At 48.5% G+C, this 14,992-nt stretch overlaps 1 protein-coding gene across 4 annotated transcripts in view; it reads right to left on the reverse strand.

Annotated features, from left to right (window-relative positions):
• Positions 1-238: 238 nt before the first annotated feature.
• Positions 239-14,992, reverse strand: part of Hrh2 (histamine receptor H 2) — a 41,897-nt gene continuing 27,143 nt past the window's right edge. For 2 of the 4 annotated variants that reach the window (NM_001413011.1, XM_063276079.1), the window contains one exon: positions 239-3,524. In NM_001413011.1, coding sequence (NP_001399940.1) covers positions 3,389-3,524 — 136 coding nt within the window. In that variant the 3' untranslated portion in view covers positions 239-3,388. Of the gene's footprint in view, positions 3,525-11,288; positions 11,434-13,715; positions 13,842-14,992 lie in introns of all 4 variants that reach the window. The other 2 variants (XR_005495238.2, XR_596619.4) reach the window with 2 other exon arrangements.

The following is a 14,992-nucleotide window of genomic DNA, read 5'->3' on the forward strand; positions in this document are numbered from 1 at the left end:
CTTCTAAATCAAGGTATCTCATGATAAAATACGGGAGTATTTTCTTTCCAGGGAGAGAGGGAGGGTAAGAGGGAAGAAAAGAGAGAGGGAGGGTCAGACAGACAGACAGAAGAAGTAGAGAGAAAGAGACAGAGAGACACAAACAGAAAGAGAGAGAGAGAGAGAGAGAGAGAGAGAGAGAGAGAGAAAGAGAGAGAGAGAGAGAGGCAGAGACAGAGAGACAGACGCCAAGGCAGCGTGTGCTTTGATAACTTTATTGGAACATGAACACAGAATGGACTTGAAGTTCCACCTCAGCTGGTCCTTCCCCCAGGCTTCGTGCACCCCAACTGTGCTGCTAAGAAAGGCTCCAGAAACTTCACATTTGCAGGAATCTTCTGATGGGGCAGGTTGTCCCCTGGGCACTGTGGTCTTGAGCCCTGATTGGTTGTCTCTCTCATCATGCAGCTCCATTTGCACCAGAGATCTTGTACCTCTAGGTAGTTGGCTGTGACTTAAGAGACTCACCTGCCATAGACTCCCAAGAAGACGTCTAAGTGGGTTTCTTGGGCTTTCAGAGGGAATTTGATTAAGAGACTCGGTGGTCATCTCTGGGAGTCATCAGTCCAAATTACTCCTTGAAGCTCATTGGCAGGCTAGCCCTTAAAATATTACTGTGGACCATTCTTTGCCTGTTCCCCTGGCAACTTCTACTATGTGTGAATACTCTTCCAGAGACCCACCAGGCAAAGGTCAACAGAAGGAACTCATGCGTAGAGGAGGAAGATGGTGTTCAAGAAACCACAGCTGACTATCATATTATAAACAAGCCAATGGCTTCTACAGAAAGCCCTGTGGCGTGTGGCAACGACCTAGTGTAGGAAGGGTCAGACAGATAAGGAAGAAAGCCTCTAGGAAATGGTATTTTAGATGAGGTCTCATGGTGTCAACTTGTCCAGAAGAGAAGGGAGCATTTGAGGTCATGGAAATAGCACTCTGAGTGCCTTGTCTGCTAGAAATAGTAGATCTAAATAAAATGCTAAGACAAACAGGAGTGGAATTAAGAGAAGGAAGGGGATGGGGAAGTGGGAGGCTAGAGGGACACGGAAGCTAACAAGGCTAGGTCAGCGGGTCACTCTAAAGAAGGTTCCATCCTGGATGTGACACAGTAGGGTATGCGTTTTCACAGCCCACTGAAGCTGTTTGTGGAGAGCTGATGGGAGAAAGAGGGTGGGGTGGGTGTAGGAAAGAGATCTAGGCAGCTTTTCCAGCTGTCCCGATGGAGACTATAGCAGCGGGGTCATGTGAGACAGGGACGATGAGTACTATCAATTGGATGGCGGTTATGTGTTGTAGCTAAGACTCTAGTTGTCTCCCATGAGAAGAAGCATGGTCAAAGGAGGGGCCAAGGATGACCAAGGCTTTTGAAGCCCAGGATGTGTCCTGTGCTTGAGAAGGGAGAAGCAGGTGAGGGAGGAGCTGGAGAGTGCACGTGTGGACATGTTAAAGGCAAGGTTGTTAAAGGTAAGGTTGTTAAAGGTAAGGTTGTTAAAGGCAAGGTTGTTAAAGGTAAGGTGCCTTTGAAATATGCAGGGGGAAGTGACCCAGGGGCTAATGCTTTGCCTACAATTGTGAATCAGTAAATAATCTCCTTCTGTTTTGTGACAAAAGTCGTGGATGTAGATGGGGTCCCAAAGGGACAGCCAAGGTGAGAAGTCCCATCACTGAGCTCCAGGGAGTGGTTGTATCCAATGGTCATGTGGAAGGCAAGGACTGGGAAGTCACATAAAAGGTGGACAGGGTTGGGGGCAGGAGAGGGTCTTGGAAACCCAAGGAAACATAGGTATTAAGGAGGGGTTGGAGTCAAGGAAGGGCAATGCCATTGAGAAGCCCTAGGGGAGAGAAGCCCAGGCAGCCTCTTCTCTCTGGAGCGCTCACCTACTTCACCTCTTCAGTAGTTCTCTAACTACAGAGAGGGAGTTTAATCCATGTATACAGAGGGGTAAAAGAGCTGCCCAAAGGGCCAGGAATTGTCCTGGTTATGTAGCCAGGTGAGGGTGGCACTAGGTCAGCCTACACATTTGTACTCTTTGCATCTTCCCAACTTCTACCTGTTCTTGCCTGGGACTCAATAGACACACTTTGCCCCACAAGTCCACTGTACACCCCTTCCTGTTGATAACAGGCACCATCAATGGCTGTAGCTCATCATGGAGGGCTTCTTGAAGGGCTAAGTCTTGCTAGAGGAGGGTTAGCTGAGTTAAGGAACTATCTTGGCTTCTCTTCCAAGTGTCAATGTCGTTTAGAAAACATGGACATAAGCCTGGATTTCCATCCATCCAACCATTCATTCATCCATCCATCCATCCATCCATCCTCCATCCATCCTCCATCCATCCTCCACCCATCCATCAATCATCCATCTATATACCCATCCATCCATCCATTCATCAATCTATCATCCATCCATCCATCCATCATCCATCCATCCTCCATCCATCCATCAATCATCCATCTATATACCCATCCATCCATCCTCCATCCATCCATCCTCCATCCATCATCCCTCCATCCATCAATCATCCATCTATATACCCATCCATCCATCCATTCATCAATCTATCATCCATCATCCATCCATATATACTCATCCATTCATCCGTCCACCCACCCATCATCCATCCATCCATCGTCCATCCATCTATATATCCAACCATCCATCCATCCATCTTCCCACACACCCTTTCACTCACCGAGTATTCCCTGCGTACCTCTATCTCAGGCACATTTTCTGGCTGAGTGGCCTGAGGTACATTCCATACTACCCTGACTCTGTAAAGTCTGGACAGTGATGTTTATCCGAAGCGTATGTATATAAATTATGAGAGCCTGTATAGGCAAAGTACCTAGAACTTAGTTAGGTGTTCAGGGAGGGCAATTTTTCTCCTCTTCCTTCTCTCCCATTCTCTTCTCTTTTTTTCTGCTCATATCGAGACCCCCACAAGGAAGTGAGTGGGGCCAGTGCTGTATAATCGCATTCCTTGCCCTGCTCAGCAGATGTGCATGTTTTCTATAGAAGTGTGTCCATGCACACATGTGTAAACGTCTCTGCCCTGCTCTCTCTGCTCATGACTCCTAGGGCCAGCACCAACGTGAGCTTTGAACCCAGGGAATTCAGCCTAAGTAAGCCTAAGTACCTGTCTGGAATCTGCTCTCAGGGAAGCTGATCTGTATGTTCTGTGAGCCTCCAGGCTGAAGTTTGTCCTTGGTAGTTTTGGTGGGGCTTGATCTACAGGGGCTCCAGAAAAGAGATCCAAGAAATAAGGCCAGTATCTTGGTGTCCTGGGCAGGATCTAGACAGCCTCATAGGGCAACGCCCCCATTCCTTCCTGTGATGTGTCCTTTCTGTCTACTCAGACAGTGGCTCCCCCGATTGCTCCTCTGAGGTTCCTTGTAGGTGTTGCCTGAGGAAACGAAGCCTCCACAGGCTCTTGCAGCAGCTTGGGAGGCCATTGGAGCGTGTGGTGCAAGACAGTGTTGTTTTCCTGCAGAGACACAAGCACAGGTCAGAGCCGGGGTACCGTCGTGGCTAAACTTGCTAGTGCAACTTAACAGACAAAGGAAGAGAGACCCTCGGTTGAGAAATTGCCTCAGTCAGATTGGCCTATCTGAGGGGACTTTTCCTGATTGCTAATTAGTGTAAGAGGATACAGTCCACTGTGGGTGGTGCCATCCCTAGGCAGGGGAGCATGGGCTCTGTAAGGAAGCTAGCTGAGCAAGCCGGAGTGAGCAAGCCAGGAAGCAGCTGCCCTGTTGGGTTCCATATCCATGTCACTTTTCAATGTTTGCAGTGCTGGAGATGGAACCCAGAGCCATCTCATGCATGTGTCTTGTACGAGCTGGGGAAACTTGGGAAAACATCAAAGTTTGCTGCCCTCCAGTGGGACAATCAAGCCCACTGCTCCTCCTTCCACACAGAGAGAGGGATGAAGACTGTATTTTCCCATGCACACTTCTGCTCATCATGTGGTGGCTGTGACTGTGGATGCCCGGATTTGCAAGGCTCCGCGGACAAAGGCTCTGCTGATTTCCAGCCTCCTTCTGTGTGTGGCACACCCTGACTGAGTCATTGCTGGGAACTCCTAGGTGGCCCCTGACCTTCTCTCCTAACACTTTGAACCTTCATCTGGACTTCAAGGTCAGGCCTGCGGCATTTTAGAGGTTCTCGCTCCCACACGAGCAGTGTACATATTTGGCCAAGTTAGCAGGGAGGTGTCTGCCCTTGGACGAACATTCCCGTAGCTCTGAGAAAGTACTTCTTGCTGAAATTACTACCAAGGAGCCACTTCAGGCTGAAGCGAACTAGCTTTTGCCCTCTAAGGAGTCCAATAATTTATCACGACAGTAAAAGGTCAGCACCCCAGAACCAACAAAAAAAGACACAAATAACAGCTCGGATTAATCCCCCACTCCAGTAAATCCTCTCAGTACACAATTCAGCGATTAGACACTCTTGAATGAAGTGCACTAGCCCTCCAGACAGATAGTTCCTACTTTATCAGTACATATACATGATCTAAAGACTATTTAAGAGGTCGAACTACTCGAGCACCTATTCACTTCAGCAAATATTTTGTTCTGCCTACATTTTTTAAAATGTAGATGGTATCATGTTTTATGATTTTTTCCCCTGTGAGGCTGACTTTTTATTCTTATTACCCTGAGACAGGTTTCTCATGGAACTTGAAGTACAGCCTTTTGGGTCAGCTGGCTGGCTGGCAAGCTCTAGAGATCCACTTGTCCTCAACCCTCAGTGCCAGGGCTATAAGCACATGTGACCATGCCTGGCTATTTAATGTGGTTTCCGGGGATTCGAACCCAGGTCCCTATGCTTGTGTACCGAGCGCTTTTATCTACTGTGCCCACAACTCGGCCCCCATTTGCCTACATTTTAGTAGCCATGATTTATTTATTTTCCCTTCTGGGTTTTTTTTTTTTATGAAAATCCTTTTACATCCCAAAAGTCATCAAAGAATTTTATTTTTTTTTCCTTCTACAAGTTTAAATGTTGCCCTTGATGTTGGAATTGGTTTTTGTACGTCACATGATGCACTGGCTGGAGTTGTGTGTCAACTTGACACGAGCTGGGGTTAGCACAGAGAAAGAAGCCTTCCTTGGGGAAATGTCTCCATGAGCTCCAGCTGTAAGGCATTTTCTCAATTAGTGATCAAGGGTGGGAGGGCCCAGCCCATTGTGGGTGGAGCCCTCCCTGGGCTGGTGGTCCTGGGTTCTATAAGAGAGCAAGCTGAGCAAGCCAGGGGGAAGCAAGCCAGTCAGTATCATCCCTCCATGGCCTCTGCATCAGCTCCTGCTTCCTGACCTGCTTGAGTTCCAGTCCTGACTTCCTTTGGTGATGAACAGCAATGTGGAAGTGTGAGCTGAATAAACCCTTTCCTCCCCAGCTTGCTTCTTAGTCATGATGTTTGCGCAGGAATAGAAACCCTGAGTAAGACACATGGCATCCAATACTTTTTTTTCTCTTCCTGATCTCTGCCATCACCATTTTTAACATGCAAACGGTTTTCCTATCTGTGTGTTGTGCTGACTGAACTTCTCCACCCAATCTTTCTCTTTGGGTAGACACGGAGTTGATCCCCCCGCCTCCGGTATTCTTGTTCTTAATTTTACCAAAAATCTACAAAAACATCCTCCATTCTTTATGCCATGTACTTGTTCGTCTTTCTAGAACTTTCCATCGATCTGCTGTTGGATTTGCTGCTCTTCTTTTGACCAAGCCTTGGTCTTTTGCTTCACTAATTAATGTCTGCTCTGTGGTTGTTCTTTTCTTTACTGTGTATGGGTGCTTGGCGTTGATCTTTTTAACTTTCTTCCTTTAAAATGATTTTGTTTGTTTGTTTGTTTGTTTAATGTATATGAGTGCTCTGTCTGCATGTACACCTGAATGCCAGTATAGGTGGTTGTGAGCCACTATGTGGTTATTGGGAATTGAACTCTGGACCTCTGGAAGAGCAGCCAGCACTCCTAACTTCTGTGTCACCTCTCCAGGCCCTCTTTTTAACTTTCTAAGTTGAACTTCTAGTTCTTACGTTTCAAACTCATGCATTTCCCATGGCGGATGCTTTGAGGAACCAAGTATGTTCTGAGGTCTTGTTTCCAGTGTCAAGTACTCAACTGTATTTCCTAACAGCGTAAAGAGGTTTTTTCTTCATCCCACCAACCAAGGGATGTGTTTGCAAGTTAGCAAAGGTTTCTTTTGTTATTAATTTTGTCATTATTCGAGGACGGCTCTATGAGCAGAGGTCTAGTTGCCACTCAAGTCCTTTTCTTCAGTTTGTTCTTTTGAGACAGGATCTCACTATGTAGCCCTGGCTGGCCTTGAACTCACAGAGATCCACGCGCCTCTGCCTCGGGGACTAAGCGTGTGCCACTACACCCAGCTCTAGAGAACTCTTCTGTGTTCCTCATACGTTTGAGAGGAATGTGTTCTGCCTTTGCTGGGAAGAAGCATTACACTTTCAATTGCGTTCATAAAGAATCGTATTCTTATATCGATACTCATATACCTGGTTTTTAAATACTGATAATACATTATACATTCTGTGTTAAAACGAGTTGTAAGTTTTTCCTTTGTGTTTCTGTTAGCTTTACATGTTTTTCAAGCTAGGGTCATTTGATACATACGAATTAAAATTATCTTTCAGGGAGATTAACTCTCATCAAATACATTGGCCACATTTATCCTTAATAATACTTTCCACTCAAAGTTTTTTTTTTGTATGATAGTAATAGAGCTAGCTAGATTTCTTTTTGTTAGCATTGGTGCATGGTATCATATATATATATATATTCTTCCTTATATTATCAATATTTCTGTTTCATGTTAAATCTGTTCATTACAAAATAATTGTTTAAAAAAGATCAAATCTGGCAAACTCCCCCTTTCTTCTTTGAAAACCTTATTTACTATTATTGTTACTATTGGCTGTGTGGTGTGAAAGGTGCGCAAATGCTGTCACACGCTTGTCATGGCTAGAGGACAGATTTGTCCAGCCAATTCTCTCCTGCCACCTTCGCATGGCCTCTGGGGACTGTGCAGCCAGTTCAGCGGAGCCATGTCACGGGCACTTCTGTGGAGATAGTGTCTCACCCTGTAGCCCAGGCAGGCCTTGAATCCACGCTCCCCTATCTCAGGTCGCCAGTGCTGGGACTGTAGGTCCCGGCTATCATGCGTGTCTCTTCGTATCCTTCTAATTGGTCATTTTATTCCATTGGCGAATGAGATTACTGATATATTCTCACTTGTTCCTTTCCTCCTGATTTCTATTTCACCATCACCCTTCCCTGTCTAAATGTCCCCCTATTTTCTTGCTTTCTTCCAAACTGCCCCTGTCTTCACCCCCTTACATCAGCATCTCGTGGATTTCCACCTTCCCTTTTAAGGTAAGGCTACCCAAGGCATTTCGATCTGCATAGGTGCGAAGTCCGTTGGCCATCAGCCACACCAAACCATGGTAGGAGTCCCACAGTGAGCAGACTCCAGCCTAGGTTTATAGAGACACTAGAAGGTTTTCCCATCTTCAATCCCTCTCATAGCCCCACAACCTGTTTCTGCCTTGAGCCCCAACACTTGCTGCAAAAGACTGTTAAGTGGGCTTCAAGAGAGAACAGGGCCACCTTTTCATTGTCTTCTTCCGGGAACACTTTAACTCCACCCCCTCCCCAGATCCCCACTCTGGCCCATGCGGAAGAGGGGGAGCTGACAACCCCCTACCCCCGCCTCCTGCTGTGTTCTTCACTGGACTCATGACAATTAGTTTCAGGATAGAAAAACCAAGACCTAATTCTATCAATGAATTTTTAAAAACTTTTGACGGTTTTATTTTTCGTTCATGTTGGGGGGATACCTAGGCAATGAAAGTTTAGCCTTGAAACATTTACTGGAGCAGTATCGGGGAGAGCACCTTTCTATTGGATCTGAAAAGACAGTCAAGGCAGGAGCTTGGGCCAGCTGCAGCTCACATAGGGAGAAGGGGAGAAGGAAGCCTGTTGACCTTAAGAGGCTGAGCTGAGGGCTGACCAGGGCTACCAGCCCTGGTGACCTTCAGTGCTGGTTCTAGTCACCATCAAGCCACCCTTGACCTCCCAGCTCTGTGAGTCAGTGACCACCTCTATCCGTCTTTCTTTACTGAATTTCTGTTACTGGTGCTTACCAGGGTTCAGACTAGGAATATTCCTAAATACGTATCATTTGGATGAACTGAAGGTGTTAGAACACGTTCAGCCACCAGGGGGCAGAACCCATCCCTCACGAGATGACTCCTTCAGCCTCTCCAGACTCCCGCTTCCCTCTGTGATAACAGCAACATCCCAGGACAGGAGCTCCAGAACCTTCTTCCATTGGCCTCTACTGCCTGCAAGACAGATGGCCAGACAGACCCACCGACTGCTCTGCTTGTATCTGTAACTCTACGTATGTTGTTCTTAGCATTTGACATACCCTTTTTGCTTTGCCACCTTCGGGATGTTGAGGCTGGAACCCAGGGCCCCAGAGCGATGTCTCCAGCCCTTCATTTCTTTTTGGTGACCATTTCTACTCCTGTTTCAAGGCTGCTCAGCTGTCACCTCCTTGGGCAGCTGTCTCGGAGGTCTCCCAGAATTACTGACTCCTCTCGTGTTTCTGCACTTACTTCCCTGAGCTGCCACTGGTTTGCTTCTCTGTCTCCCAGAACACCATGAGCTGGGTGTGTTCTGAGGATGGGAGGAAAATATGCAGAGGAGGCAGAAAGGTCTTTTCTGTGACAGCAGAATGGTCCTGACTGAGGTATTGTCTCCAGGTACTGGTAGCTACTGAAGGCCCTGGAGCCCACGGGTTTGGGGAACTGTCTAACATTCCTGGCAAGTTCCCTGTGGCCTAGGCTGGCCCTTCCTCAGGACTCTGTGTGGAAGCTGTGAGTGTCTCAGAAGATGAGGAAAAGGAGCTTGCCCTTCCGTTGTTGCCCCTCCCACAAAGGTGCACCTGTGAGAAGCTTGGTGTAGTAATGGGTGTATGTGTCAGGGTGGTGTGGGGGTGTGTGCCTTTAAAAGGAGGGGCTTAGTGGAGAGAAGTTGGGCCACTGACTGTATGCTCTGGAGGGGGTTTAGCTCAGCTGACTCCTCCCTCTTTGCCTCCCAGCCACGATGAGGATGGATGAGGATGAGGTGAGCTGTTTGCTCCCCGGCATTCTCTGATGCACATGCTACCTCAGTCCTGAAGCAAAGCCGACAACGACCACACACTGAGACTTCCCAACCCTGTTTCGAAGCTGCTACCTCAGCTGTTTTACCTCACAGACAGAATGCTGACCCTGTCAGGAAATAACCCCCACCCCGGCACTGAGAGAGTGCAGGGAAGAGGGCTCAGGCAGTTCTCCCAGGTGTCTGGGCACCAGCTCGGGTATCCAGAGATTCAGGTCTAGCCATGTACATGTTGCTGGTAAGTCCAAGGATGTAGGCTACACACGCCTGCTAGATCTGAACTCTGTCACTGAGCGATGGGAACCACAGAAAAGCCATCGTCTGAGAGCAATTACGCACACCAGGCCTGGTACTAGACATCTTTTGCTTGCCACACTAATGCCGAAGATGGAGCACTGTACTGTGTAGGGGTGGCAAAGGTCAGAGAGGTTGGGAAACTTGCCTGAGGCAGCACAGCCAACAGGTTGGTGCTGGGTATGTTATGGCACGTGAGCAGGTTGCTTGAAGGAGAAATGAAGGTGTGGAGGAGCCCTACTTCCTGTTTAGCTCCTCCCCCGTCGCTTTGTCACCCAGTGGCATTGGACCGCTGGACAAAAACCTGTGAGAATCTCCAAGACTCACTTTGCTTTACAACTCCCAGGTGAAGGAGAACGTTTGTTGATCATCTCTAGATGAGGACCCAGAACCCAGGAATTTTAGCCACTTTCCCACGGACTCAAAGCAAATAAAGATGGCGGCTTCCGGGGAGACCAGCTGCACTGGACTCCCTGCCATGCTCTCCTCAGGATGCAGGAAGCAGAGCTGGGGGCCGGGAGCTCCATCTCTCTGCAAGTGGGCCCACTCAGGTCTCCCTAGTCCTAACTTTTGTTTACCCTGTCTCCTTGTGTTTCCTCTCTTGAAACTGGATTTTAAAAAAATTAATGCTTGTATGCATGTGTGCATAAGAGAGGGAGAGGGAGGGAAAGAGGGAGGGAAAGAGAGAGAGAGAAAGGGAGAGAGAGAGAGAGAGAGAGAGAGAGAGAGAGAGGATATGTATATATGTCATGGTGTACATGTGGAGATCAGAGGACAGCTTGTGACAGTCACCTCTCTGTACCGTGTGGATCTGGGGGATTAGACTTAGGTCATCAGCCTTGTTGGAGCGTACCTTTATTCACAGAGCCATGCCACCAGCTCTAGGATTGTTTACCTAAGATAAGGGAAATCCTAGACTCCCTCCAGACTCAGGCTACTGGCTGCTTATGCAAAGGACCCCAGGGTATCTGATGCATTCTGGAAGCTCGCTCCCCTGGCTCTTCGTGTCTCGCTGCCGAAGCAAGCAAACTGGCGTGCGTGCCAGTTGTTTCAACAGTGAGCATGATGCTTGGAGAAGCCTGCCATAAGACCCTGCTCTGGGGCTCTCCCTGTGCCTGTGTCCTGGGTATCCATGCCAGTCTCTTCTCTGAGTCCCTAGTGTGCTTTCCAGAGTGTCTCAAGGGCTTTGATCTTGAAGTTAGGAAAGGGATTTCCTTCCACATGGTTTCTCCTCAGCTCCCTCAGAAACTTCTTCCTTCTAGGTTCCTACCACAATCTTTCCAGGCCAGTGCTCTTTCTCCCTGTTTGGTCTGTCTCCTCTGCTCTGGTCAGCTGGCCACAGGACACTTGGAGGATTCTACTGCTGATAGGGCTTTGAGGAAGCCATACCTTCAGATGTGGCTAGCAGCAGGGAGACTTATAAAGCTTGTCCTGAGGATGAGAAAATTGGAAGGAAGGGCCTAAAATAACATCCCTCCTGTCTGACCCGGAACACTGTCTCTAGAAACTCAGTTTCTAGGAAAAGTCTGAAAGACATCTGGGCATAGTCGGTTCAAGGATGCTCGCCTTGGAGTTGCTTACGGCAGCAAACAGACCGAAGGCAGCATGAGCCAGGGCCTGTGTGTAGGACTGACTCCTGATAGGGTCCAGAAAATCTTAGCAGCTTCCAGCTGTGACCCAGGCCGTACATGCCAGTTGTGCTGGCACGGACAGGCCATAGGACAGGTCTAGAGGGGCCCAGAGAGCCTGGGGGAACTTACCCCAAAGGCTGGAGGTGGGGTGAGTCCTGTAGTGACTGCCTTCAGCATCCAGAGTCACTGGGGTCACAAATGGAAGTGACATCGTTGTCAGACACTGGAAACTTAGGGTTTTCCTTCATCTGTGACATCATGGTGTGTCTGCTCCCTGTGCAGAAAGAAAGGAAGACTCTTACCCTGGGGACACCTTACCCAGGACTGTCACCACATATGCACCCAGATGTGGACAGTGAGAATAAGGATCCTCTGTGACTTTCAATGGTAGATCGTATTTGAAAAAAAAAAAAATCAGCATCCCTTCCGAGAGGGGAAAGGGAGGCTCAGAAGGTCATGGAACTCACAAGAAACTTCCTTCACGCCTGAGCCTATGCAAAAGTAAGCCATTCCTCTGGAGGAGGGGAGACCCCCGGGAGCTGCATTGCTACAGTGTCCCACAAGTTCGCTGGGCTCTTCAGAGATGCAGAAGTCTGAGTTGCACCACGCTCATGTGACCCCAGTAAATCCATCAGCTTTTACTTGGCTGGACTGGGTGGACTTGTCCCCCTGGCCTTTCTCTGCCTTCTGTACCTGGGATGAATCGAAAGCAATATGGTCAGGCACTTCCTCGCTACCTGTCTTGAGTGCCAGTCGGTGGGTGATGGTGGTATGTGGGTCATCCGCCAACACAGTACTGAGTCTTACGTGGGCTGTGATGTAGCTTGCCCTGCGCCCTGCAGCTTTAGTATGGGGGCACACACAGGACAAGAAGACCTGATGGTCATGTGGAACCTGGTACAGGCCCCCATTCGCTTCTTGTCTCTGAGCAGGGAGAACGTGACAGCCCAGTCAGGGGAGTCTCAGATGTAGACACCCTGGAATGCTATCTCATCCTGGCTCCCAACACTCTGCTGTAAACAGGTTCTGTGTTACATAAATACCAGCGTCACCCCAAAGCAAAGACACCTGGGGCTCACTGGTGTTTCTGCACGGGCAGGACCAGCTCTTTTAGAGGTAAGAAAATCTGGTCCCTGAGAAGGACTCGACCTTCTCAGAGTCACATCCAGCAGATACCTCTATGGAAAAGGCAGAGGCACCAGTAGGTCGGGCTGCTGGTCTCTAAGGCTAGAGATCTTGCCACAGAGCCACCTTGTGCATAGCCCATGCCCTGACCTATCCCCGCTCTGGCACTTGTAGCTAATCATGACAAGAAGAAATTTCAATGTGTCTGCCTCTCCCCACTAAGCAACTCATCAGTATGAAAACCACGTTCCCCACTGCCACTGCGAGGAATTCTTGACATAACACAGTTGGGGTTGTGGGCATAATTTTCTCCCTTGTTAAGCACTGATACGTAGTGATTGTTGGAAGGGTCCCCTGTGACGAATCCAAGTTCCCAGCTTTCAGAGAAAGGACAGGAGGCTCAGGCTCAGGAGACAACTTGAGTAACTCTATAGTGTCCCGAGAAAAATCCATGGAAGCCCCGAACTTTTCAGCTTCTCCCATGCAAAAAGAGCCATGGGGAATAGAATCCACTGCTTTCCAGGTGTAGACAAAGTTGTGCCAGGCAGTGTGTGTGAACTGGTGCTGAATCTCATCCTGACCCTTTTAGGGAGGTGGTTTTTTTTAATCCTGTTTTTTTTTCCTGATGGGAAACTTGGGGCTCAGAAAGGGCAAACATATCCCTAAATCCCCAGAGTGTGAAGCAGGGTATCAGTATTCATGTCACCCCCACGCCAGCACTGGGAAATTATCGTCCCGGGGCCCAATCCTACCTACTGTCTGTTCAAATAAAAAAGGCTATAAAAATGTAAAGTAGCACTTCATGACCCATGAAAATGTCACACAACTGGCATTTTAGAGCCGGTAAACAATACTTCAGCGGGACCCAGCCACCTTCCGGTATTTATTTGATGATCATGGCTGCCTTTGATGGAACGGCAAGCAGTGTGTTATTTAGCAATTTGACGAAGATCTGAGAAATGCATCGTTAGGGGATAGATCACCGTGCAGATGTCCCAGTGTGTACTTACACACTCTGAGTTGCCAAGGCCTTGCGTCTACCTCAGCTGTATGGTATAGGCTGACATTTCCAGGTTAAGAACCTGTGCAGGGAGACACGGTTCTGAACGGTTCCGGCAACCCCAGCATAGCGCTAAGAATTTGTGCATCTTGACATAGACACAGTACTGCAAAGTCATAGGCAATGAGAACTTTGGCTTCTCTGTTACAAGTTTAGATGTGGAAGCTAACTGACACTCTGAGGGGGAAAAGCCCATCTGTTCCCTGCTCCAACATCTTCTGTGGGTTCTGAAAGGTAAGCAACCCTTCCAAGTATGTCCCCAACAGGACATGTTGGCTGGTGTCTGCCCAGAGCATCACGTGCAGGGTGGAGGACTCTCTCTGTGTGTCCCGGGGGGAAAGGGACTTTTGAGTTTTCCCATGTCTGCTCACCTGGGTGAAGTCTTTTTTCCTAAAGGTGAAAGTTGACAAGTTGGCGGCCCTTTCATCTCTTCCCAGGTCCTGGGAAGGCAGTGTCTGCTGGCCTGTCTTAGAGAGAGGCCAGGGGAGAGGCACAATCTGGGGAAGAAGTTGAAGTAGGGTGTTCAACCTCCATCTGGCACCATCTCCAGATGCACTATTTCCAGTGAGCGACCAACCACAACAGGGTCCCCACTGCTCCTTTTATTCTCCCCTCACCCCTGACTTCCTCTGAGAGTAAGAGAGATTCTCATAGCCCACACTCTCTGCAGAGAAAGAAGAAGTCGTGGCCTGCTGTGGCTTGGCTGTGGCTTGGCTGTGGCTGTGGGCTCACGAAGCAGCTTTGCAGTGGCATTTGGAACCCACCTGGGAGGGAGGAAGAAGAGGGTCGGATCTGGGCCAGCTAGGTGGTCCCAGACACTGCCCTTACCCTAGATCTCTTCAGTCAAGCCTGTGGATGGCTGTCTGTGTCTGAACCCCATAATACATCCCTGTGTCTACTATGCCCTCACCTGTCCCCAGTGAAGGAGGAATGGGTCTTAGAAGGAATGGTAGAAAAACAAAGACCAAAAAAAAAAAATGGATAAAGGAAGACCAGGTTTTGTTTGTTTGTTTTTTGGTTTTGTTCTTTTTTTAAAGCATCATGTTAAGAGAAAGAAGCCAGGCACAAAATGTAGCATTGTTGTTCCTTGAGTAGAGGCTGAAGGAATGAGTGGTGGGAACTGGGAGTCGACGGCAAAAGGAACTGGGAGATCTCTTGGTAGAATATAAGTGCCCCAGAATTAACTATGATAGCAGCCACATGCTTCTGTGAAGGTTCTAGAAACCACTGGCATGTGGACTTTGAATGGAGGAGTGGATAGTACCTGAGGAAATGAGGACGGAAGATGAGGTACAGGCAGGAAGAGGAAGAGAGAGGTGCAGGACAAAGAAACACGTCTCTTCACGTGCCTGCCACACACCAGGGGTGGTAAGGGCCTCTACCTTCACTCTCAAGGGCAGTCAGAGCTGTTGCCTCAGATTGATAAGTGTCACCAACCAATAAATAGAGGCACCATGACTCATGTTGGGTCTATCTAACCTCCAGGCAGCTAACATTGGGAAAGAGAGGGAGACCTGTCCTACACCAGGCAGCCAGCAGGACCCGGAAGGCAGTGGGAGGGAGGGTAGCTGCTGTCATTTACTGTTTGAGAGGAAGCTGTTAAATGCTGAAACCCATGTGACAAAAACCTAGGCCAGGTCAGAGAGTC

This window comes from Rattus norvegicus, chromosome 17 (genome assembly GCF_036323735.1).
Source record: "Rattus norvegicus strain BN/NHsdMcwi chromosome 17, GRCr8, whole genome shotgun sequence".
Classification (NCBI taxonomy): Eukaryota; Metazoa; Chordata; class Mammalia; order Rodentia; family Muridae; genus Rattus; species Rattus norvegicus.